Source organism: Hippichthys cyanospilos, chromosome 12 (genome assembly GCF_059441005.1).
Source record: "Hippichthys cyanospilos isolate Australia breed blue-spotted pipefish chromosome 12, RoL_Hcya_1.0, whole genome shotgun sequence".
Classification (NCBI taxonomy): Eukaryota; Metazoa; Chordata; class Actinopteri; order Syngnathiformes; family Syngnathidae; genus Hippichthys; species Hippichthys cyanospilos.
The window spans coordinates 3,111,981-3,137,893 of NC_142380.1; the positions used below are offsets into that span (position 1 = coordinate 3,111,981).

General features: G+C 42.3%; 1 protein-coding gene and 1 long non-coding RNA gene across 4 annotated transcripts; one reads left to right on the forward strand and one right to left on the reverse strand.

Moving 5' to 3' along the window:
- Nucleotides 1-5,750: 5,750 nt before the first annotated feature.
- On the forward strand, nucleotides 5,751-25,234 carry dspa (desmoplakin a). 2 transcript variants are annotated; one of them, XM_088428599.1, is made up of 24 exons: nucleotides 5,751-6,046; nucleotides 8,004-8,088; nucleotides 8,247-8,365; nucleotides 8,462-8,612; nucleotides 11,006-11,131; nucleotides 11,267-11,326; nucleotides 11,410-11,577; nucleotides 11,655-11,759; nucleotides 12,264-12,359; nucleotides 12,446-12,571; nucleotides 12,648-12,806; nucleotides 12,913-13,067; nucleotides 13,886-14,012; nucleotides 14,091-14,277; nucleotides 14,358-14,551; nucleotides 15,248-15,429; nucleotides 15,510-15,648; nucleotides 16,522-16,715; nucleotides 16,788-16,950; nucleotides 17,027-17,110; nucleotides 17,195-17,302; nucleotides 18,343-18,441; nucleotides 18,515-20,329; nucleotides 21,398-25,234. In XM_088428599.1, the coding sequence occupies exons 1-24, from the start codon at nucleotides 5,769-5,771 to the stop codon at nucleotides 24,596-24,598; spliced, it is 8,121 nt and encodes a 2,706-aa protein (XP_088284725.1). In that variant the 5' UTR covers nucleotides 5,751-5,768; the 3' UTR covers nucleotides 24,599-25,234. The 2 variants fall into 2 exon arrangements, with proteins under 2 accessions (XP_088284725.1, XP_088284727.1); XM_088428601.1 differs by having other exon boundaries at nucleotides 5,761-6,046; nucleotides 18,515-19,012.
- Nucleotides 6,537-17,003, reverse strand: LOC148414403 (uncharacterized). 2 transcript variants are annotated; one of them, XR_015867350.1, is made up of 6 exons: nucleotides 15,287-17,003; nucleotides 15,057-15,181; nucleotides 14,067-14,183; nucleotides 8,399-8,592; nucleotides 8,187-8,276; nucleotides 6,537-8,058 (listed from the first exon to the last, which is right to left on the reverse strand). It is a non-coding gene; the product is annotated as an uncharacterized LOC148414403 (long non-coding RNA). The 2 variants fall into 2 exon arrangements; XR_015867349.1 differs by having other exon boundaries at nucleotides 6,537-8,121.
- Nucleotides 25,235-25,913: the final 679 nt, after the last annotated feature.

The following is a 25,913-nucleotide window of genomic DNA, read 5'->3' on the forward strand; positions in this document are numbered from 1 at the left end:
AATTTTCATCGATTAGTATAATAACTATGACTAAAAGGAAAAATATGGCAGAGTAAAATAGGGCAATAAATTACACATACAAGAATTATATTTTATCCAGACTCAGTTGCCTAATGAAACGGTCATCATGTTTTGCAATGCTGCGCCCTAGTGGTCATAATATCTCATTACATTAAATAATCCTCTCTATGTGAACACTTTTAAGTCTCTAACAGTTCTAAATATCGTATTCATGTTACGGTTCGGGTTTTAATACTTTTATATGACGGCTTTTTAGTTCATACTCACCTTGAGTATTGAAAAACACAAATTAAAAGGTAGAGTTTAAAAATAAATAAATAAATAAATAAAGCGTGTGCCCGATTGTTTCTTACACCTTAGCGCTCCCTGCAGGAATTTTGGAGTAACTGGCTTTTGACGTTCGTATTGAGTCTGTACATGAGTTTTGAGCACAAATCATTCAATCAAATCCACGCATTTGAAACTGTTCTATCTCTTACTTTGAAACGCATCGCAGGGAAGAAACAATTAAAAAGACATTATAACCAATGCAAACACACCCATCAGACGAAGCCGGCGCACACTTAAAAGTAAACCAGCTGGCTGCAATCCAACAGAAACCAGTCAGTCGTCGTGCCCGCATTTACGTCTTAGTTGGGTGCTGTTTGTTGCAATTCGAACCTGGATTGTTCTCCTCCCTAGCAACTAATGCAGGTGTGTCAGGAGCCGCCCTGGTCTGTGCTTTGGAGTGACTCAGTGTGTGTAAGAGAAAAAAAAAAAAAAAATTATCTGGTTATGACTCTTTTAAACCGGATTGACTCATGTGTAATACAGAGAAAAAATGATAAATAAATAAGTAAACCCTCTAGGTGTATCCGTAGTGTGTCCGGGGTGTGTCCGTAGTGAGTATGGTATTTGAAAGCAAAGAAGTGAGTTTGTCTCACTGATTATATGTCCAAGTTAATAGGAGATAAGGACAAGGATTCAAAGTCTAGCTAATATAATCATAAAATATTATGTAATGCATTGCCTTGGCAGCTTCGTTTAAGCGTCTATTGTATATTCTTTCCGTGTGTTTGAGAGCATGCAATTAAATTCACACCGTAGCAAATAGTGATGCCTGACACCCGGTGCTTTGTGTCCACTGTAGTGGACATTAGTTTTTAGTCTTTCTTTGAACTCATTTGAGCTACCTTACTAAGGCCCAGCGCGTAATTTGCAATTTTTTTTTGTTGCAAACCCCACCAGAGGTATCAAGACTCTTATTAAGATTATTATCATAGAAACTGTATATCTAAAAAATGTAACCTTTTTAAAATAATAAAAGAAAAAAAAACAATGTAACCTTTTTGCAGTATTTGAATGATTTTTGAGTCATTTTCATGCACGTTATTTTTCACAATACTTTAGTCAACAGAGACCACACAACAAAGTAGTCATACCATTTTGAATTTTGACATGTTGTCACCATCTGGGTGAAATTTCAGCTCCCTAGTGTCTTCAATGCGTTTCCTTTGTGAAATGCCTTTGATGTATAAATCAAAACATTGGATAAAATACCAAAAGGGTGAAAAAGATTATTTGTGTGTGTGTGTATACACACACACACACACACATACATATACATATATATATATATATATATATATATATATATATATATATATATATATATATATATATATATATATATATATACCATGCTGGCCACACACAAACAAGGACACATTCATCAGTGGCCTTACAAATAGACGATTAGTCACAACTGAGAAATTTCGGGCTCGTCCAGTCAGATGAGGACATGTTCGCCTGTAACAAATGAGAAAACGTCAGGTCATTATTTTAATATTGGAATTTTTCCTATATAGTTTACGTGGACTCAGCAGATGATGTCAGCGCGAGCGTCTGGAAATGAGGTCACGGCGTCTCACAAGGTGGTGTCACAGTCACCGCGTGGTGTAACGTGGAGGCGTCAAGCAGGTGTTGTGTTGGACGCGGCATTTGTCACGGAGCTCCTCGCTGACAAGTTCCTCCTGGCTTGCAAAACAGGGGCCAGCCGTGCCGCGTTACAAAGCAAACAAGGAGTTTAATATTTGCCCCGCACTGTCGGACTGGAGGGTTTTAAAAAGGAAGAATCGAATAATAAGAATTTTCTGCTCTGAGAAGCTTCTTTTATGTATGGAAAAACTATAAAGCATAAATTATTGACACTTATCACTGGATGTTTGGTCCGAAACAATTTGCTGGGTTGTTAAAGAGTAAATTAACCCTTTTTTGAGGGCAAATTTCTACAGCAGTGGTTCTCTAATGGGGGTACATGAAGTAACTTCAGGGGGTACTCAAGATTTTAAATAAAACACAAAAACGTGCAAAGTCGGTTGATAATTTCATTATTGTAAAAAGTCAGAGTGTCCCCCTTACTGGAATGGTTGGACCCATGTGCCACCTCTCGTTAGCTTTTCTATACTTTTCTGCGGACAAATATTTATTAATAATTAATGATTTATTTTTGTGAACAGACCTCAATGATAGCCGCAAAACAGGACGCTTTATGTTTAATATTTTTCTGTGGGCAAATATTTATTCATGTATTTATTTTGAGAACAGGTCTGACACTTTATTCTTTTTTTTTATGGAAAAATATTTATTTAAGTTATTTCTTTCTGATAACAGATTTCTTTTATTCTTTTTTATACTTTTTTAAGCTCTGTTTGATGTTTTTTTTGTTTTGTTTTTTTTACAGTTTACTTGCTACTATATGCACTATGTGTAAACAAAGTCTTACTACGCAAGGAGGAGGAATCCTGCTGGGGAGGTTCAACTTTCACTAGTGAGACTTTACAAGAGAATTTTGCAATGGACACTTTCATTCCCGGCAACACAAGCTCTAAAAAAAAAAAAAAAAGCGCAGCAAAGTTCATTGGCCTTCCTGTTGTTCACTTCACGTTTGCCAGGGCTCTCATACGAGTTCAGTCAAGTTTGATTTGAAGCCTTTAAAAAAAAAAACAAAAAAACACCTGAGCTCAGAGAGGAAAAAATGTTGGGTGTGTCCCGACGGGTGGGTGTGTTCATGGCGAGACTGGCCTTTCCAGAAATGGTGGTTTATAACAGACTGTCATCATTATTTGGAAATGGAGATTACGCTGTCGCTGAGACGAAATACACACACACTCGTTGACGGAAGAGGAGGGCAGAATTCCACCTCCGGGTGTTGGTTTTCTTGAGAACTTTGTAGTGTGAGTTGACTACTCATGTGTGGCCTTGCCTCCCCTCTTCTTTTCTTTCCCACACGTTTACGACGGGACGCTGCACTTTGCAATAGATCAGCCGATGTAAAGCCGCATTGTCTCGCCCTGTCACTGCAGACATTATGTGTGGACACGAGGGGCCTTAAATGCGCTCAGATGCTCCAATGAAATGCTCTCGCGTACTGTACATGGCTAAAAACAATCGCATCTTTGCATACACAACTGAAAATATACACACTACTGATCTGTTTGGTTTTTTATTTTTTGCAAAAACTCTCACATGCACAACTAACCCTAACACTTGCACCCAAACTAGTAAGTCACACTCGTGAATTATGAAACAGTCATGCACACAACTGAAATGCTCTCACACAAATTCCAGGAAACCCCACACCCACAAATGACTTTTTATCTTATTTATACAGACTACAAAATCACTCGTGCACAATCTGAAATGCTTGGCTGCACATTTTCCTTTTTTTGTGTGTGTTTCAGTAGTGTGTGAACTTTTAAGTTGTATGTGTGAGAGTTTCAGTTGTGTGTAGTAACAATTTTAGAAGTATGTGTATATATATATATATATATATATATATATACTTTTTTTTTTTACCACACACTACTGAAAACTATCTCGCACATACTAAAATGCTCTCACTTTTCCTCAATCAAACACACACATAAAGTGATCTCACACACACTACAAAAATGCTGTCACTACCATTTTTTATTTTCACTTTTGTATTACTGAAAAGCACTCACACGGTACTGAGAGACGTCCCCACATTGTTTTTACTCACATACACATGTAAACAGCTCTCAATCCCATTATGTAGATGCTGTCATGCTGCTGCAATTTTTGCTCCCACAAAACTGATAAACTCTCTCGTGTTGATGAAAAGCACTTGCACACTGTTTAAACTCACTAACACTAAGGAAACCACTCATCTACAAGCTTCTAAAATCTCTCACTTTTTTCAGTCACACACACAATGTACTCTCACACACACTGTGGAATTCGACTGAATTCTTTGCTCTCATACACCTCATAATAGTACTCACAAGGTACTGAAACACTCTCACACAAATTAAGGACATACTCTCATATATACTGTATATTTAAGGGTGCTATGTAGTGTATAGGAGCGTGTCAGTCTTGTGCGTGTGAGGGAATCCTGAATTACGTCCCTGGCGGTCTCTCATTTTATGCATGCATAGTTTATGAACACACACGTGTGCACCAATTGGTTACTTTCCAAATACTTTTGTTGCATGCATGCACGGAGACCCACCCTTGCACTCCTCACTGCCTTTCACCGGCTTCGACACGCCTACCTGCATGCGGCCGCATGCAAACGGCGCAATTAGGCAGCGTGAGAGCGCGCACTCAGACGCATGGGAAGGGCTGCTCCCAAGTGTCACTCGCTAATTTCAACAGCCTCGTCTTTCTCAAACGGACCTCCTTGTAACCTCAAAAATGTTGAACCTGGGATGACACATTCTTCATGCGCCCACGCTATCGCTTTTTGCTGTTGCTGCTTTATTTAATTGCCGTCAACTGAAAAGTTACCACACTGGAAATTTGTCTTTGCGTGAACTCTGCGTGACTAATCAAACCCAGACATAAATCATCATCAGACTTTTGGAGCTACATCTATAAGTTCTTAGGATGTGATGTAACCCAAATTTCAGTGTCGGAACACCATCCAAATAATAACAACAACAAAAAACAAATAATAAAATGAATAAATAATTGATTAGTCTTTATGTACTGCACTGTAAAGTATCGTACTATTGCTTTGCCTCTTTTTGACCCCATTTTGTCGGGTTAATTTTGTTCTTGCGATTTTGTAGAGAACTCTTGTTTTGAAGGGCCGTGCAACCGGAAACAGCGCACATCATTCTGTTTCTAGTAGTGCTGACATGCCTGCTGCCGGCAAGAATGGATCTCGACCGTCACTTTTATGACATCAACAAAACCCCAAAATGGAACACAGCACTCAAACGGTCTCTTTTGCGTGCGACAACTTGCTCGTTGTCGTTTCGCCGTTTTTAGACCGCTGTTAACTGCGCATCTTAGTAACTAAGTCAAGGACCGCCGTAACCCGAGAACCCCCTGCGAGGAAAAACGATCAAAATGCGCATGAAGTATTAAGCAAGTGACTTTTGCAATTCCCTGTTCGTTTTGGACGTGCAGCCAGGCTTTAAGTAAAAGTCAAAGTGAGGGAGTTCAGTCCTCTTCCTGTCAGCGAGGGAGAGTGAGTGAGGAGGGGAGGCTTTCGTAAAGGCGCAAAACACGCACGCGCACACGCACCCAAGCCAAAGGTGTGGTTTCGTTGCAATCCAAAAGCGCGCAGCTTCCGCCTATTCACAGCAGACCGAACTCAGCGCGTCAAGGACACTGCCGCAGGGGGCAGAAGGGGCGCACGGTCTGTCCAAAAACCTCTCCGACTGATTTTTTTTTTTTCCCCTAAAAAAAAAAAAAAGTTTCAACCCCCCCCCCCTTCCTCCTAAGGTGCAGAGATGAGCATGTACGGCGGCTCCACGTCCAGACTGGCCTCTATGGGTCAGCGGAGTAATTCCCGACCGGATTTGTCGTCGTCAAGCTACATGAGGAACGACGTTTTCGTGTCTGGCAACGGCTTCCAAGGAGGAGACTACCAGATGGCGGACGGCGGCTACACGTACAAGACCACCTACTCCAGGTCCTCCATGCACGGCGGAGGAGGCACCGGCGGCCGCAAAATGCAAATGAGCATGGGTGCTGTCGGCGGCGGCGGCGGCGGCGGCGGAGTGATAAAGTAAGCCCCTTCATAATCACCTGTTGCTCTGGTCCCAACTTATTCTAACATGTTTCCAAAACATGTTTCTTTTCAAACGTCAGTTTCGCGATATGCGGCTATTACAATTACAATCCAAAGTAATAAAACAGAAAAAAAGTAAAAGGAGTAGCCAGTGTGCAACGTGTCCTGAATCAGCATTAAAAATATGATCATAATGACTAACTGAGGTTCTACGGAATCCTCTTGCTCAAGGTTCTGACCATAACAGAGGAAATGCTCGGAACGCCCCTCCCGAATTCCCCTCTGCAGCTCTTGGGTGATCTCACTCCGACCTTTGGACGATAACAAACTCGAGCAAATTATGCATGTTATCTTAAAAAAAAAAAAAAAAACTACTGTAAGAAGGCTAACAATTTCATTTAATTCCATATTTTTTCAATCCACACACAAGAAAAGTAAATTAAAAAACCGTCAGGATATTTATCAGATTTTTGTGATGATAACCATAGATTACGAAATGAGACTTGGACTAGTTGCTCAGTACATTAAAATGTATGCAAGATTTCATCAAGTTGTTTACGCTTAATTTGCATGATGTTAAAAAGTGTAAAATAAATCCTTGCATTTCCTGGTTATTCGGGACGCAAACAACAGAAAACATGATTTGAAAAATGCCAAACATTATACTTTTGATAAACCTAAAGATGAACCTAAAATGTCTTTTTTTTGGTTCATAATCCAAAACAAACCACAATATGGTTTTAAACAAAACTTTACAACCTTTGAAAAACTAAGAAATGTTATAAGAGAGGTGTGGTTTTACATATATTATTTTTCTAATATACTTTCCCATGGAAAATCTTCATGTTAGCGAATACTTATTAAGACCCTGTCACAATTGTGTTCCACTTTGGAGGTTCAACTGTAAATTCCATGACTAAATAATAAATAACTCTTGACCAGCACACAAAGTAAACTTATGCTTCCCTACCAGTTATTGCACATGAGTGTGATGTGAGAAATTACATATTCGCTAGTCTACATTTGTTCATCAATCTTTGTCTCATGAGACGCAGACCAATTACAGTGAAAACTCTTTGACTACATGACAATAATCCCGTGTGGAAAAACAGGTTTATTGTTTATTTTTATGACGTTGCGCCGTTATTTTTCAAATGTAAACAAAAAAAAAAGCTGTTAAAGTTGGGTAAATTGTTGAATTAGATCAAGTGGTCAATATAACTTTAAAGTGGTATTGGGAAGGAAAAATATTTATGGTTTATCAGGAAAAACAGCATCTAAAAGCGTGTCGGGTTTCACTGGATTTATTGAAGCAAGCTTGTAAAAGCTAGGGAAAGCTATTTGTTGTGACAACACGCAGGCAGCCATACTTGCCAGCAGGGGGCGGAGACATGACATGGCTTCGCGGTTAGCGGGTTTGACTGCCATTTATTTATCATTCAATGTATATATTTTTTTTTCACTGTATGAAATGGACAGTGATATAGAAAATGTGTTTTTTTTTCCACTCAGATATTGAACGAAAATGATAGTTTAGTTATATGTTTTAGAGAAAACCTTCAAACTGTGAGATGGACGCATGGATGCATGCTGAGCCGATTGTGTGTCACCATTTTTCTAGTCTCCAAAAGGAGAGCCAAAAACTTTTTGGTCTCCTTTTGGAGGTAAGAGGATTGCAGTTGACATAAGCAATTATAATTAGAAAAAAAAAAAGTCTAGCTAACCAACTATTCAGACCCACTTTGCTATGTGTTGTCCCAACAAATAGGTTTCCCCAGCTTTTATAAGTTTTCTTTTGTACAGACAGTGAAACCAAAATTAGTGTGCAGTTTCGATAAAACATATTTCCCGGCACCGCAGGTACGCTTTAAGCGCAAGCGATTTGTCTCACGAGCCACTTTAATGAAAATCGTGCTGTCAAGACGGTAATATTTCTTGCTGTCTCGCATTGCAGCGTGGAGGAGATTCAGGAGAGAGTAATGCAGCTGAAAGCCATGAGTCACGAGTACCTGCAAAGAGCAAAGATGATCCTGCAGAGTGTAAGTTTTCTCCCCCTACATTAGCACTCTCGGCTAGAAATAAGCACAAAGGACAAAGTTAGTTTTTTGACTCCACAAGACTTGACAAAATGACTTACCAATCGGAACGAAGATGGTAGTGGGCGTTTGGCATGTATTCACTGATACCGTCGTGCTAGGGCGGTCCACCCGCCGAGGCTGAGAAGATGCTGATGATGGCAAGCGACCATATGGAGCAGTTGAGGATGTGCGGCATGGAACTGCAGCAGCTGCGCATACCCAACGACGCCTTTGCCAGGTAAGCCCGAAAAAAAAAAAAAAAAAAGCGCACCGTGCAATATGGACGTTGCTGATAAGATTGAACATGCCCTTGCTTTTCTTTGGAACCCTGCAGCGTCAACCAGCTGGAGCACATGTATGGTGGCGTCCAGCAGCAAATCATGGGCACCATGACCATCAAACGGAACACGGCCAGTAGTCTGGGTGCCGCCGCTGAAGGAGGGAGGATTTTTAAAGACGCCATGGCTTGGATTAGCCAACAGAAGGTAATACACACACACACACACACACACACACACATAAATATATAAATATATATATATAAAACACAAAAAAACATATACCTACACGTATAGGTGCATATATGTGTATTTGTACATATACTTATGAATATACTTACGTATATAAACACAAACATATATACCTACACGTACTACACACACATACACATATATACACACATTTATATACATACATATGCTTAAATATAATGTATGTAAGTACACATATGTGCACACATACACATATATAGTACATACACATATTTACTGTACATGTATAGGTGCGCATATATATATATATATATATATATATATATATATATATATATATATATATAAGTATATATACAGAGAGAAGCATATTTTGGATAAAAGCAGTGTTTAGCTGCATTGAGAGTAAAATAAAAAGCTTTTTTGGAGGCTGGGGGGAAATTACCAGCTGATTTTTATTTTTTTGCAGCAGCCCTCGGTCCACTAAATTCTATGTCTCACCAAATTGGAATATTACATAAGAAACCAGAATATACATTATTTTTTGTAATCAAACGTCTTATCATGCAACTTTCATTTAACCATGTGACACAAATGAGAACATCCTGTATACTCGCTCGCATTGCCAATTTGCAATGGAGTAGAAATATAAGTAAATACAAATCCAGACACAAATTGTAAGTACTTCATTAAAGTGTTTTGTAAACGTTTACGGACAGGGTGCAACATGAGACGTTTTTCAAAGTCTGAAAAGGCTTCATGGAGCTATAAAGTATACACACAATCATGAAGAGTGACTTGTGTGTTTTTTGTTTTTAACATGGCGTTGTTGCTACACGTTGGACATATTCAATGCTGCGAGGATAATTGCATGCATAAGCCCAGGAGGAGGAGGAGGAGGAGGAGGAGGAGGAGGAGGAGGAGGAGGAGGAGGAGGAGGAGGAGGAGGAGGAGGAGGAGGTGCGCGCTCTCCCTATCACTCCCTCTGACCTGACGCTAACTGAAACCATCTTGACACACTGCCAAAACCTGATCCGCCGGTGAATGAGGCCTCGGAGTGAAACAATGACGCGGAAAGGGGAACATGGCGGATCAGGTCGAAGGGAGCGAAGCTGCGCGCGCAAAAACCGGGTTAAGAAAGAACCGTAAATGTGTGAAATGTTACACTTATCAGACAGATGTTGTAAGTACTGGGCAGGTCCACATACTTGTGGGAAAAGCAACGCCCTCCTGACCTTTTCTCAACTTAAAAGCGCTGACGCTAACATAACACCTGATTGGACCTGACTGCTTTTCGCTACGTTTTAGTGGTGCTGGTGAAAGAAGCCGTCATGTGTGGCCTCAGCCCACTAAGCGTGGAAGAAGGGAGTGGCGTGCGAACAAAGGCACGAAACAGAAGAGAGAGTGAAAAAAAAAAAGGGAGTAAAGTGCAGGGACAGGCAGAGGTTGTTCTTATCAAAAGACCAGGGCTGAACAAAGAGGGGCATAGTTGGAATAGTTTCCTGCTTGGAAATGGATGTGAAGCGGTCTTAGATTGCCATCTAGAGGACGAACGAAAGAATGCAACAGTTTAGATACATTCGTTCATCTATAAATTGTCTTTCATATTTTGTATTTTTGTTCGACAGTTATGTTTGACATTAAAAGAATCGTATTGATCAACGAAAGTTACTACAACAATCTTTGAAGCTAAAATTTTTTAATTACATGACTACTTGAATTCCAATTCTAATTTCTACCCCCCAAAATGTTTTGTTGAGTTGTTGAAAAATAGAATTCATTGTGTATGTTTTAAATCATTTAGAGATTAATTTGTTACTACTTTTGCACACATATACCCACATATATACGTAAACATATTTACTTACGTATAAACACATATACTTTTTAAATTTGACGGTTTCAAGATTTTAATCAAATAAATAATAAACGTTTTGTTAAAAAAATCACTTATCACAATTCATCACAGTACATCTAGTAACAAAACATTCCAATTGTTTGATGGCACTAATACATATGTCATATATAATTATTTTAGTTCCAAGATTTTACTCAAGTAAACATGTTACAAGCTTCGTAAACAATAGTTTTTGGAAAACATGATTAATCGCAGTTAGTTATGGAATGTCAAGCAATTACGTAAACATTTTAATCCTTTGATGGCATCAACACACACACACACACACACACACACACACATATATATATATATATATATATATATATATATATATATATATATATATATATATATATATAATTTCTTATGTAAACACACAAATGTATATGTATTCTGGATTTTTCATTTCAATTAATGTTATATACACAAATGTATATGTATATATATTTTTTTCCTTTCAATTAATGTTATATCGTTAAACTTGCAGCGCATGATTCAGACAGCTCCATGGGGGGACGATTCGGCCACCATCGAGAAACAAATCATGAGCCACAACAAATTCCACAGCACGATTCAAAGGAGCCAGGAAGTAGACCGTGCCCGGGACGAATTGGTACGTAGCCCGACTCGACTTTAACCTTGGCTCTGCCGTAACCTTTTTTGAGCGTGTGCCTTGCGAAGCTCCTCTTAACTGAGTTCATTCGATAAAAAAAAAGGGAGTAAAAAAAACAAACAAACTTATCTTCAGGGCATGAGGGGTGACAAGTCCAACCTTTACATCATGGAGCAAGAATGGGACAGCCTGCAGGTAGGAAATGAAATCGCTTTAATAGGAAAATTGCTAAGATTGACTTTTTGGATCGAGTTGACTTCCTGTGCGTTGAATCCCAGAAAATGTCTCACAACCGAGTGAATCAGCTGCGTGAGCTGCAAAGCATCATCGAGGAGATCTCCCGCGCCATCATGTGGGTGAACGAGAAGGAGGAGGAGGAGCTGGTCTTCGACTGGGGGGACAAAAACATCGACCAGTACATCCCCAAGAAACAAGAGAGCTACTCTGTAAGCTTGCGCTTTTCCTTCTTCTTCGTCTTGGTGGAGCGATTGAAGATTTCACCTTTGACCTCCGCTGCACGCAGAGGCTGATGAAAGATCTGGAGGAGAAGGAGAAGGAGCTGAACAAGCTCAAGTTGAAAGCGGACGGCCTGCTGAGCAACAACCATCCGGCTTCCGATAAGATTGAAGTGAGTTGTTCTTCTTTTGCTAACGTGCTGGGGTGCAAAATATGCATTTTCATTTCTCTTCTGTTGCTGATCATGTTGAAAATGCGAGCACCTTTTCAAAGGTACGGTAAATATATAAGCTGCAGCAGCACAAACGGAGGAAAAAAAAAAAAGATTTTTGTCACATATAAGCCGCACTGGACTATAAGGCGCACGTCGTATTGTCAAATAGTTTTGCAGAATGATGGTAAAAGCAAGTTTTTTTAATTATTATTTTATTTAAGCATATAGCGTGTGTGTATATATATATATATATATATATATATATATATATATATATATATAAAATTTGACACCTTGAACAAATACACACATTTGCTGTCCTGATGGGTTGCCCCCTTGTGGCCAGTAGAAGAAATTGCAGCTAAGGCGAAAAGGACCGCGAACCGCAGGGCTCAAATCATGAGAAAAAAGTTGCGGCTTATGGTTCAAAATTTAGGGTATTTGTATGTTCTATGCCCTCAGGCCTACATGGACACCTTACAAACCCAGTGGAGCTGGCTTCTCCAGATTACAAAGTGCATTCACATTCATCTGAAGGAGAATGCAGCCTACAGCCAAGTAAGTCCCGCCTCAAAATAGCACCTGATTGGCTGATCATGCGCTTTCAAAATTGACTGTATTTTCTCGCCTAATTTCCGGCTTAGTTTTTCAAGGAGGCGAATGAGACCTACGAGAAGTTGAAAAAAGATCGCGAGAACATCCAGACCAAGTTCACATGCAACAAGAACACCCCATTGGAAAACCTTGTGGAGCTCCTCAAACACCTGGAGGTATGCTTGTATGGAATTCTGGACATATTTGGGACAAATCCCGTTAATCCTATTTCAAATTTTTCACCGTCGACAGAAAGAAAAGGAGCGCATCATGGAGAATAAGCGACAGGTTCAAAGCCTGGTCAACAAGTCCAAGACAATTGTGAGGCTGAAGCCCCGCAACCCAGAGGAGCCCACAACAACTAACACCCCCATCATGGTCCAGGCATTGTGCGACTTCAAGCAGGACCAGGTGGGTCCTCAATGACACAAGACAGTTGAACCACGTGAGACCAAAATCTGACACAATTAGCACACATGTGCTGAGGTTTGTTGGGTTTTTTTGTGTTTTTTTTTAGAAAGGGATCCTCAAAGGAAATGAGGGCATACTGAAAGACAACACACAGCGCAGCAAGTGGCTGGTGACCGGACCAGGAGGTCTAGACATGTTGATTCCCTCCGTGTGTCTGCTGATCCCCCCGCCAAACCCCCTCAGCATCGGCCTCGCCAACAAGTAAGACGGGTGTAACACATACAGAACTTAGGTTTATAAAAAAGGATTTGGGCCAGTGAAGGGGAGTCAAAAATTGGCAAGTTTCTCATTTTGAAATGAGCCTTGAAGGCTCCTCCCACCTGCGATGCCTTCTGAAGGTTTCTGATTTTCCCCAAATTGGGGTTTTTGAGTTTTGCCTTCCCCTTCTGGGAACTTTGATCAGGGGGCTCTGTTGTGTATTTATGATGAAAAGATTTCTTTGTATGACTTCTTTTCACTTGTAAAGCCCATTGAGACTTTGGTGATTCAGGGGCTATACGAATAAAGTTGATTGGATGTAAACAATGTCTTAATTTCTTTAAAGTGAGAATTCTCACTTCTATATCGGAATCAGAAAAAGAGACAACTTTAAAGTCAGAATTCTGACTGAAGTGAGAATTCAAGTTGGAATTGTGCATATATTTTGCAAACTATACACATTGCATGTTTTTCCTTAATTTTGTAAATGCGTGTAAAGGCGTAATAAATAAAGGTATTTATGAATATTTTTTTCCTTCGATCATTCTCATGTTAAAAAAAGATACCGGTTGAGGTATACGATATAGATAATCTTATTTATAGTCGGCGCGTCGAGTGTGTGTGTGTGTGTGTGTGTGTGTGTGTGTGTGTGTATGAGGGGGAGGGGCTTAAATGATATCCCACAAACACAATATGAATCTGAATACCATGTTTAGATCAACGTTTGCACATAGTACATGAAACCTGCACTTGTTCGCACTTGTAGTCGCGTATGTTCTAATGCTCGAAATGTGATTTATTTTGTATTTTTTTTTCTTCAGGAACGAGCAGTATTACGAGGCCATCCTGGCCATCTGGAATCAGCTGTACATCAACATCAAGAGCCTGATCTCGTGGCAGTACTGCCTCAAAGACATCAACTACATCAACTCTCTCACATTCTCCATGGTAACGTATTACAAGCTTGACTCCGCTCCAGATAATTCTCCGGGTTTTACTCACCCCCTGTCCTCGTTTGCATGACAGATCTCCAAAATGCGCCCCGAGGAGTACCGCAGCATCATCAAAAGACTGGAGACCCACTACCAAGAGTTCCTGCGTACCAGTCAAGGTTGCGACCTTTTCGGAGAAGATGATAGAATCAGCATCCAGAACCATTTTGATAAAGCCCAGACCCATTATGATACCCTGGTTATCCAGCTGACGGGCTACAGTGAGTTGCATTTCTTCGCCGCGAATGACCGAGTTTGAGATTTGTCTTTAAAAAGCGATTTTTTTTCATGACATTTTAAGAGGAGGATAGCAAACAGGAGACAAGCAAACCGGCCCCTCCCAAAATCCACGCCCTGAGCATCGCGTTGCTGAGCAGTCTGCAGGAGCTCCGAAGGAGGCTAGAACTGGCAGAGTCCGGACTCACCGGTCATCTGCACGTTTGCTTAGGGGAAAACAGCCTGCAAGAGTGCTTGGTGCACATTGAAAAACTGCAGGTGAGATGTTTCATTTTCCAATCAATTTGCTCTTAATTTGAAAAGAAAAAGCACTGTTCTTGTCATGAGATTGAAACCTTTTCAATTAGATTTGCTGATGCAGAAACCTTGTCAAAATCTCACATTCCGCCATTTGAGAACTGCTGCAGTAAACCAATTGTAAACATTTAAGGACGTTTGTGAATTTACCAATTTGTGGGAAAATTGTTCTTTAGTTGCCGAAAATCCCAGCTATTTGGTTTTTGTGCTCACCCACGTAGTGGCATGTTGGGTTGAGGACTTTAATTTAGACAAAATGAGTTATTCATTCATATATTGTAGCATCCTCAGTCTCAAGACCATAAATGGTCCACAGTGGCAGCACGTATGCCTGACGACCAGTCTCGAGTCCATTCCTTCCGTTATTTCATCATTTTAAACTGTGAAAACAACTGCTCAGTGGCGTAATGGCGACTGCGATACCTAAACACACCCCCAAGTTCAACCAACAGCCCAAAACACCTACCTTAAGCTACCCGGGTAAGTAGCAGAAGGCCCCAGTCGTGACTAGGTACTTAGATCGGCCCAGATAGATGTTAGGGGAACCATCCAGATCCGGAACACAGCGGTGTGAAAGGGGCTTCCGTGACCCTAAAGAAAAGCGCCATAAAAAAAACGATCATTCTCTATTTAACATCATACAATCGCGACGTCCAGACCGTGCACCAAGATCTGGACTACATTCACGACGAGTACCTGCGCCTCAGGGAGAAGATTCTCAAGCAACTCGAAGGTATCCCCCCCGACTCGGAGCAAGCTAAGTTCCTCCGCTCGGAGCTGGACATCATCAGCCAGAAACTGGGGGGTCTGCAGGGGCTCTACGCTGCTTACATCCAAAGGTACATCCAAAAAACACAACGAGAAGTCAAATTCAACGTCCTCAATGTCCAAGTTGATGATGTCACGGGGTTGCCTACAGATTGTCGGCGCTGAAGTCCTTGCTGGAGGCTCTTCTTCAGGTGGAAGACGTCGTCAAAGTGCATGAGGCCCGCCTGACCGAAAAGGAAACCACCTCGCTGGACCCGCGAGAACTAGATCACTACCAGAGCACGCTGAAGGTTTTTACACCTTTATGCTCAACCTATTGAGCCATTTTCAGCAGTGAAAATGACCATTTTGACGAGAATTAATTTGACCGATATTTTCTGTGTACAATTAGCACCTTTAAAAAGCAAAATGACATCATATTTACAGTAGAGAACCTTAAGATTTTCAGATTTGGAATCTTTTTTTTAATCGACAATCAAAAATGAAAATTCATCTGATCAATATTTTTCATGTACAGTTTAAAAACCAAAAAATGACATCACATATATTTTCGAGAGGTATAAGTTTTTCAGATTCGGACAATTGTAGGCCTGAAAACATTAAAACGATGATAAAAAATAATCATCAGTCATAATTCGTTCAGTATTTTTCACGTAAAATTAGGGTTATTATTTTATTAATAAACATTGTTTCATTAATATATTTCTAAAACAAAATCAACATTTTTAAAACATAAAATGACATCACATTGACTGCCAAGAGCTTTTTTTTTTTAATATTTGGACAATTTTATGTCTTGAATCCTTTAATCGATAAAAAATATCAGTATGATCAATATTCTTTATTTGCAGTTATTAGTATCTTGTTTGTAGGTCTTGAAGCGATGATCAAAAATAATTATCGATTCATATTTTTGATATGCAATCAGTACCTTTAAAAACACAAAACGACATGGCAGTTACTGTGAAGGCCTGAAATTGGAGTGAAATTTTTCAAGAAACGATTATTTGATCATTAAAAATTATTATCCGATATCCATTCATCGGATTACAGATTTGTGTTTGATTAATCGTCTGAACTCTTTTGATTATGCTTATTGGAATCAATTGTTTGTTTACAACATGTAGTTTAAAAAAAATGTCAATGTCCTGTGGTCTTTAAAGCAAATGAAGACGGAGTTGGACCTGAAAAAAGACCTGCTGACAGCGATGGAGTCCGAGCTGGCCAAAGCCGTTCAGTGGAACGGTCAAGTCTCCGAATCTTTCCACAGGTGCGACGTGGACTTGTCCAAATACGCTGAACTGGTGGCTCAGCTCTCTGACCGTTGGCGCCGCATCCAAACCCAAATCGACACCCGGTTAGTCCACCTTCTCGTCCAATTCCTTTTGAAACGAGCCGCGAAAAAAAACCCTTGCTCCTCCCCTTTCAGATTGTGGGATCTGGAGAAGCACGAGAAGCAGTTGAAAAACTACCAGAAGAAAAACACATCCATGGACCAGTGGATAAACAATGCCCGGAAGCGCCAGGATGTCCTTCAGAATGTTAAACTCACAAACATCCAGATGGTCATGGACTACCTCAACCAGCAGAAGGCACGTTTCCACTCCCGCTTCCTTATTTGCACCTCAAATAGAAACGTTCCATTGAACTCCCGACTCTCCTACGTAGATACTTCACGGTGAAATCAAAGGCAAGAAGGAGAAGGTGGAGGATGTCCAGAAAGACGCCGACACCTGCGCTGCTTCCATCAAGGTGGGTCCAAAAACAAAAAAACTGCATTGCTAGGCTACTATACATAAAATAAACAATCCCCCGCTCCCTCACGATTGTTTTCAGGACTATGAGCTGCAGCTGGCTTCCTACAGTTCCGGCCTGGAAACTCTCCTGAAAATTCCAATCAAAAGAACCATGCTCAAGTCCCCCGCGACTGTTGTTAGACAGGAGGTATGTCCAACGAGTCTTCGCAATCGTTCGAGAACAAGTCGAGTGGAAAATGTTCTTTGCCCTGATTTGCATTTTGTGCCTCCGACAACGTAGCGCGCCGTTATTGTATTTACGGAAAAGGAATTAAGCAGCAAAATCCAGCATGTCATTTTCCTTGACAGCGCGTGACAAAATGGCCGCCTCTTGCCGCTTAAATCATATTTCGCAGGCACTATTATGAACCTGAATGCAGCGCAGGGCCTCATAGAATATTTTATCGCCGAGAAATGTTTCTAGTTTGACTTCCCCTTTGATGTAATCTCGCATAAAATAGTGAGGTCGTATAAATGTTATCATAAATCTTTAGAAGGATAACACCGATGGAAGTTTGAAATTCTCTAAGCCTGCAACTAAAGATTATTTTAATAATCATTCAATCAGTTGATTATTTTCTTTCTTTCACTAAAAGAGAACACAGCAAAATATACTCAATTTTTAATGATTGGACTGAGTACTTACCATATTAAACAATTTCTATAGGTACACTAGTACTTTAATAGGTACTGAAGTACCCAAAGTAATCAATTACTTCAGTACAAATTGTTTTCTTAAGTAACTGATTACTTTTTTTAATTTTGTGACCCTTTTTTATTTATTTAAATACATTCCATATATTTTTAAATATACTCTCTCTCTCTCTCCATTCACAAAAAAAAAAAAAAAAAATATATATATATATATATATATATATATATATATATATATATATATATATTAGTACCTGGGATTGAATGAGTTTAGTAAACAATAATAGTCACACAATAATAGTCTGCTTTCATAGAGGACAAATAGAATGAGAATATTTCGAGTCTAGAAGACTTTAATTTAAGTTTTGTAAACAATTAATCGATCCTAGGATTTTGCTCGATTAATCGTCTAAAATATCAAATGAAATATTTTGGGGAGGCATGGCTCAGTTGCGGTCATTTCTCAAATATCATACTTTGAGCTGTTTCAAATTTCAACCGTAAAATCAATTCTGGGATCTTACCTCCTATCAGGCGTCTGATCTCCAATCCCACTACATCGAGCTCCTTACTCGCTCGGACGACTACTACAAGTTTCTTGGGGAGTTGCTGAAGAACATGGAGGAGCTGAAGGTAAATCTCGGCGCCACTTAGTAACGGAATGTAAATCGCCAAAGCAAATTCTAAAATAGGTTTCCATTTACAGATCAGGAACACCAAGATTGAGATGCTGGAGGAAGAACTGAGGCGCCTGAAGGAAGAGCTCGGGGATTGTGGCGGGAAAAATAAGTCTCTGGAAGATGCCTTGGCCCGCCTCAAGCTGGAGCTCGGCCGCTCAAAAGACCAGCTGATTTCTCTGGAGGAAGTGAAGAGAACCACGTCCATTCAAGTAACCGCCGCCAAGGAGAGCCTGGAGGGTACCCAAAGCCAGATCCAAGAGCTGACTGACCAGCTCAACCGCCTCAAGTACCAACTGGAGGAAGAAAAGAGGAAAAAAAAGCTGGCCGAAGAGCGCTACACCAGCCAACAAGAAGAGTACGAAGCGGCCGTCCGCCGCAGGCAGAAAGAGCTGGATGAGCTCAACTGGATCAAGATTGACTTGGAAAAGACCGTCAAGGACAAGGAACGTGAGCTTGAGAGGCTGAAGATACTGCTGGAGGAGGAGGCGGCACGTCGCCGCAATGCCGAGTCAGATATTTCAAAGGTAAGAACACAGTGCACCCAGGAGGTCAATCAACTTAAGCAAACGTACGAGACCCAGATCCACGTCACCAAGACCACCGTGCTGAAAGCCTCGCAGCAGCAGGAAGAGGACTCGGCCGAGCTGAGGAAGCAGTACGAGAAGCTCGCGGCGGAGAAGCGGGATCTGGAAGATGAGCTCCGCAGACTCAAACTTTCCATCGCTCACGCCGAGGAGCAGAAGAACCGAGCGGAGTTGGAGACTAACCAGCAGAGGGCGTCCCTGACCCAAGAGACAAGGATGCGAAGTGAGCTGGAGGTGCAAATCAGGAAGTTCACGCAGCAGAGAGACGAGGACGGGCTCAAGCTAAAAGAGGCCATGAAAAATATTCAGGAGAAAGGCCGGCAGATCAGCATGCTTACGCGCGACGTCGAGGAAGAAGGGAAGAAGAGGAGGGCCCTGGAATTGGAAATCAATCTTCTGAAACAGTCCGAGGCAGAGCTAAAGGACAAGAACGCCTCCTTTCTGGAGACCATTAACAAGCTCAAATTTTCCGAGAAGGAGATCCGCATCACCCGAGTGGAGCTGGAGAAGCAGACCAGTGACCGGAACAAGGCGGAGCAGAACTCCGTAAGGCTCCAGAGCCGGATCCGGGAACTCCAATGTTCTCTGGATGCCACGGGAGCTGAGATGGAGAAGCAAAAGAAGGCGACCCAGGAGGAGTTCACGCGCAGAAAGAGGCTGGAGGCGGAGCTAGAGAGGGTGACGCAAACGTGCAAAGAGTACACCACCACCATCACGAGCCTCAAGTCCTTTCAGGTGGAGGTTTCAAACACTGAAAAGAAGTTCCAGCAGGATCTCAGAGCTCTTCAGGAGGCTCGGGATAAGAGTCTCAGGGAGCATAAAGCCACCAAAGACGAACTGGCGGCCGTGACCGCCGAGCTGAAGGCGGTGAAACAGAAGCTCCACCATGACCAAATCCAGATTGTGGAGTTCAACCAGCGTAACGAAAGCCTGTACAAAACCATCGAGGACAAAACCCGCCACCTCAACGAATGCGCGGTTGAAATCGAACGTCTGAAGACTCACGCTCAGAACCTGACGAAGGAGAGGCTGAAGTTGGACGAAGAGTTGAGGGCCCTTAGGCAGGAGAGAGATGAGCTGAGGATTAGCAGGGACTCCATCGATGGGGAAAATGCGTCTCAGATTTCAGCCTTGCATGTCCAACTTCAGAGTAGCAACAAGAGGACAGCGGAGCTCCAGGCTCTCATCAACGACCTGACCAAGGAGAGAGAAAAGCTTATGGTCGAAATAGACAAATTCCAAAAGCAGTCCTTTGAGGTATTTCCGATTGCACTGAAGGATCGCCTCTGCATAATTCCACCCTTTTTTTTCACATTTTCTGCTTTTGCATGAGCAATCGTGGAGTCTTAAGATTGAACACAAAGCATTTCTGTAACTATCAAACACGAGATGGCATATTTAGCCAGTTTCGCTAGAAGGTTTTGCTGCCTCTCAGATCTGCATGTGCTTTTACCAATAACCAACCACAGAATGGAACTCATCATCACTGTATACTAATTGGAAATGATTAGATTAATCATTACAGTGGACTCCCTGAACTCAAACATAGGACGTTCTTGTAGTTTTGCGCGTTCAGACGCCAAAGAAGGTTTTTAGGGCTTTTAGAGCAAAGCATTAGTTGGCGATCGATTAATTACAATCATGGTTGTCTTTTCGCGGACGACGTGGCGCCGTCGGCTTCTTCGGGCTGTGACCTCCGACTCTCACAGGAGAGGTTCACAGTCGAGTGAGAAGAGGCTGGGATGACGATAAGCTCCTCCAACTCTGAGACCATGGTCCATGCCCTCTCCCCGTTAGGGATGAGGTTTTGACCCATGTGGAGGAGTTCGAGTATCATCTTGTTCAGGACCGAACGGAAGATCGACGGTGCAGCATCTGTTGCGATGCCGACCATGTACCACTCGATCTACGTTCCTGCCCTCAGCTGTGTCTAGAGCTGTGGGTCGTGACCGAAAGAACTAGATCCCGGATACAAGCAGTGGAGCAAATTGTCCAGCGTGGTTGGGGTCACCAGCTTCATCCGTTGGAAAACCCAGCGAGATGCAATGCTGTCCACCAAATTTACAAATATGAACATCTATACCTGCCTCACATGAAGATAAACATGCGCTAGTTTTTACGCTGAGACCTGTTGCGAGAAGTTTGTTGTTGTAGACCATCGAGTAGAGGGTGAAGGGCCTTATTTGTTCAATTAATACATTGACATTTTTTCACCTGACTAACTCACTGAGTTCCAAGAGTTCACTGTACACGTTGCTCACAAAGCTATTTTCGGGAGGCAACCTCTCATGTTTTAATCTCGTACGTTTGTTTATATCTCCACAGACTTCCATCATGGTGCACGAGTCTCAAAGCAAGTACAGCGAGGTGCTGCTGGAGAGGGATGATTTGCTTTCAAAGCTTAAATTGCTAGACCAGGACAAACACCGTCTGAAGCGCCTTGAAGATGAACTGTCCCGTGTCAAACACTCTTTGGAGACAGAACTTCGCAACAAGCAGCGCTTAGTTGATGAGAAAAACACAGTCCTCAAGGATTTCACCCTTTTGAAGAGCCAGTACGAGCTGAAGGAGACCCAGCTCAGGCAGTGGGAGTCGGACAGGTCCAAGACAGATCAAGACAGGTTGAGTCTAAAGAACGAGATCGAGAGGTTGATGAGAGAGCTTCGAAGTGTCGAGGAACGTTACAAGAGCAGGCTGTTGACCTCCGAGAAGGAGGTGACAGACCTGAGTCTCAAGAGAGACGCGCTTCTGAGAGAGATCGAGAGGTTGCAGAGGAGGCCGAGCACGTTGAGCAGACAGACCCAGACGGATATGAAGGTTGCCACGATCGACCCTTCTAAGCTTGTATTTGACGGGGTGCGTCGCAAAGTCACAGCTCACCAGCTCTGCGACTGCGGGGTAATCAGCAAGGCCACTCTAGATTTGCTGCTGCAGGGGAAGAAGACAGTGGATGAAGTAGCCGTGGAAATTCAAGTCAATCTAAAGGGTACGGGAGTTATTGCCGGCATGATGACGGGTTCGCAAGGAAAAATGGCCTTCACCGAAGCCAAAAACAAAAACCTCCTCAGCCCAGAGAGTGCCCTCATGTTGCTAGAGGCGCAAGCGGCAACGGGCTACATAGCAGACCCCGCTTTTAATGACAAGATGCCAGTGGACACCGCTTGTTCCAGGGGGATTGTGGACACGGAAGACCGAGACGTCTTGGTGAAAGCAGAAGCCGCGAGCGTTGGGTTCAAAGATCCCTACACGGGTAAAGTGTTATCCGTGGGCCAGGCTTGCAAACAAGGCCGAATCGACAAGGAGACAGCGCTCCGCTTGCTGCAGGCTCAGGAGTCCGTCGGGGGGATCTTGGACCCTGTTCTGAGTGTGTTCCTGCCAAAAGATTTGGCCCTGGACCGTAATCTTATTGACGAGGAGCTGTACAGGGCTTTGAACAGAAGACCGGCCTGCTACCTGGATCCAGCAACGGGAGAAAAGATAAGCTACGGTGACCTGAGGAGGAAGTGTACGGTGGAACCCGTTCATGGTTTACTCTTGCTTCACGGCCCAGAAAAACCCATGACAGTAAAGGGGCTTCGCGGACAGGTCTCTTTGACGGAGCTTGTCAATTCTGAATTGCTTGATGAAACCGATTTGATAAGAATTAGACAAGGGGAGCTCACCAGCAAAGATATTGAGGATAAGCTGAAGCCCTACCTCTATGGATCCACCTGTATCGCGGGGATCTATGACGAGGTCAACGACAGGATATGGCCCTTTTATCAGGCGATGAAGGAAGGTCTGCTTATGAGGGGAACCACCTTGGAGCTTCTTGAGGCCCAAGCCGCATCCGGCTTCATCGTTGACCCGGTAAACAACGTCTTCTTGACAGTGGACGAGGCCACAATGAGAGGCCTGGTCGGAAAAGAATTTAGGAATAAGTTGCTATCTGCAGAAAGGGCGGTCACTGGATACAACGACCCCGCCACGGGAAAAACAATCTCCCTTTTCCAGGCCATCGAGAAAGATCTTATCGAGAAAGGCCATGGGATCCGTCTGCTTGAAGCTCAGATTGCCAGCGGTGGGATCATTGACCCCAAAGAGAGCCATCGCATAGATGTTTCCGTTGCTTACAAACGAGGATATTTTGATAAGGAGATGAATGAGATCCTAAGTTATGAAGGTGACGACACAAAAGGCTTTTTTGACCCGAACACGAAGGACAACCTAACGTATCTCCAGCTGAAGGAGAGGTGCATCACAGACCCCAAGACCGGCCTAGTACTCCTGCCTCTTAAGGACAAGAAGAAAGCCCAGGCATTACAAGAGAGCCGGAGTAACGTCCTCCGCAAGAGGCGCGTGGTGATCGTGGATCCGGACACTAATCGGGAGATGTCGGTCAGAGAGGCCTACCACCGCGAGTTAATCGACTATGACACCTTCCTGGACTTGTCGGAACAAGAATGCGAGTGGGAAGAAATCACAATCACGGGCTCGGACGGCTCCACGCGCTTGGTGATCGTCGACAGAAAGACGGGAACCCAGTACGACATTCAGGACTGCATGGAGCGCGGTATCATTGACCAGAGCACCCTCAATCAGTATCGGGCCGGAACCTTAACCTTGACGCAGTTTGCCGACCAAATTGCCAGCAAGAGCACCGGCGCAGAGATGACGCTCACGGCCAGCAGCGCCGAAGACGTGATCACGTGCAGCAGTCCCACCCAAGCCGCTCCGTCCTCTCCGACCGTCCGAAAACGCTTCAACAGTATTTCCATCACGGTTTCTCCCCCGGAGATGTTTGATGACCAAAGCCCAGTGGCGGCCATATTTGACACTGAAACTTTGGAGAAGATAACCATCCCTGAAGCGCACAGGAGAGGGATAGTGGATACTCTCACAGCGCAGAGACTCCTGGAGGCTCAGGTTTGCACCGGAGGGATCATCAACCCCGCGACCGGGCAGAGACTAACGCTGCAGGACGCCGTCCATCAGTGCGTCATCGATGAAGCCATGGCCAGTAAACTGAAGGCCGCGCAGAAAGCCTATCTTGGTTTCGAGGACGTGAAGACGAAGAGGAAGATGTCCGCGGCGGAGGCCGTGAAGGAGACGTGGCTACCGTACGAGGCCGGGCAGAGGTTCCTGGAATTTCAATACCTGACCGGAGGCCTGGTAGATCCCGGCACCGGAAAACGTATTACCATCGAGGAGGCCATCCGCAAAAGTTGGTTGGATGGACTCGGGGCGCAGAAACTTCAGGATACCCGCAACTATCCGAAAAACCTGACCTGCCCCAAGACCAAACTGAAGATCTCCTACAAGGAAGCCATGGATAGCTGCATGGTGGAAGAGAGCAACGGAATGAAAATGCTGCAGGCCTCTTCCGTCTCATCGAAGGGACTCAGCAGCCCTTATAACGTCTCCAACCAAGGATCTCGGTCCGGGTCCAGGTCCGGCTCTAGAAGTGGGTCTCGGAGAGGCAGTGTGGATTATACATCCACATACACGTACAGCTTCTCGTCCAACAGCGCAAGCGGCAACTATTAATTCAACGTCCTGCACGGAACGGATGAACTCATTCACTACCATAGGCGGCAGAAAACGTCTAAGATCTGTCTTTACTGGGCTGGCATAAGTCAACTCATTCACTGCCAATGACAGCTATACACGTCAAAAATACATTTTTAGAGGACTGGCAGTGAACGAGTGAAACGAGTAACTTTTCATTACTAGAATTAGAGATTTTTATTAACTGTTTTACATTTTAACACTTTGAAAGGTTTTTCTGGTTTGTTTGAGAATGTTGGGATGAATTGAAAAGGATTATGTACCGTTTGGATCTGGTGTTTTGTTTTTTTAACTCATTCTCATAATTCACAGTCTTGAATAATGAATATATCCATAACTCATTTTCTTATGGCTTCTTTTTTGAATAGTGCAGCCTTATTAGACAATGCTTGTTCATTTTAGTTGTATTATTTCTTGCCATTTTTTATTACAGTTTGTTATAGCTTGACTTGATGTGTTTTATCCTAAGCGAGAAAAAAAAAGCTACATTTAAATGCTGTCACGCATTTTAACACTGACTTGGTAAAGTACTGATTCGCTGTAGAAAAAAAATACTACTTCTACTGAATATTACGTAAAAGTGATTGAAAAAAAAATAAAGCTTTATTTCCATTATTTGATTCTTTGTTGTGTATTAATGTACTTACTGGATATTTGTGCATTTGGGAGACGTCAAGAGATCAGTATGAATTCATACCACATGGTGGCGTCAGTTGTCAGTCAAAGATCAGGAATTAAATACAAATTTTCAAAATTTAAAGATGCCGATACTGCACGTAGATCAATACAATTGAATTTGATGGGGTGCTAAATTTATTTCTGTTGTTCAATTTGAAAGGTCAAACTCTTAATAAACTACACATTTACACACGTTATATTATTTTTTATTTAAGCAATAATACCACGTTTATAGATATGGCAAAGCCCTTTTATCATCACAAAGTCCAATATTACATAATACACAAACACGATTGGTCCAATATAAGGTTTGATGTTTGTTTAATGAAAGCTTTATACCATATTTAAAGGTATTGAGGTGAACCAGTAAGGCGATGTTGATGTACAGTAATGAATTATTTAACACAAAAATAGGACGCTATTTAAAAAAAAATAATCAGAAAGTAATATTTAGCCAATCACCGTGAACAAGAAAATTATTCCAATGCACTTAATTGCAAAAAAATTGAATAGTTGACTATCGCAACATAAAATGTTTTACAAGATGTGTCAAGTACTATTGATCATTATGTACAATATAAATATACAGTATTTGTTGGGGGGGGGGGGGGGGCAG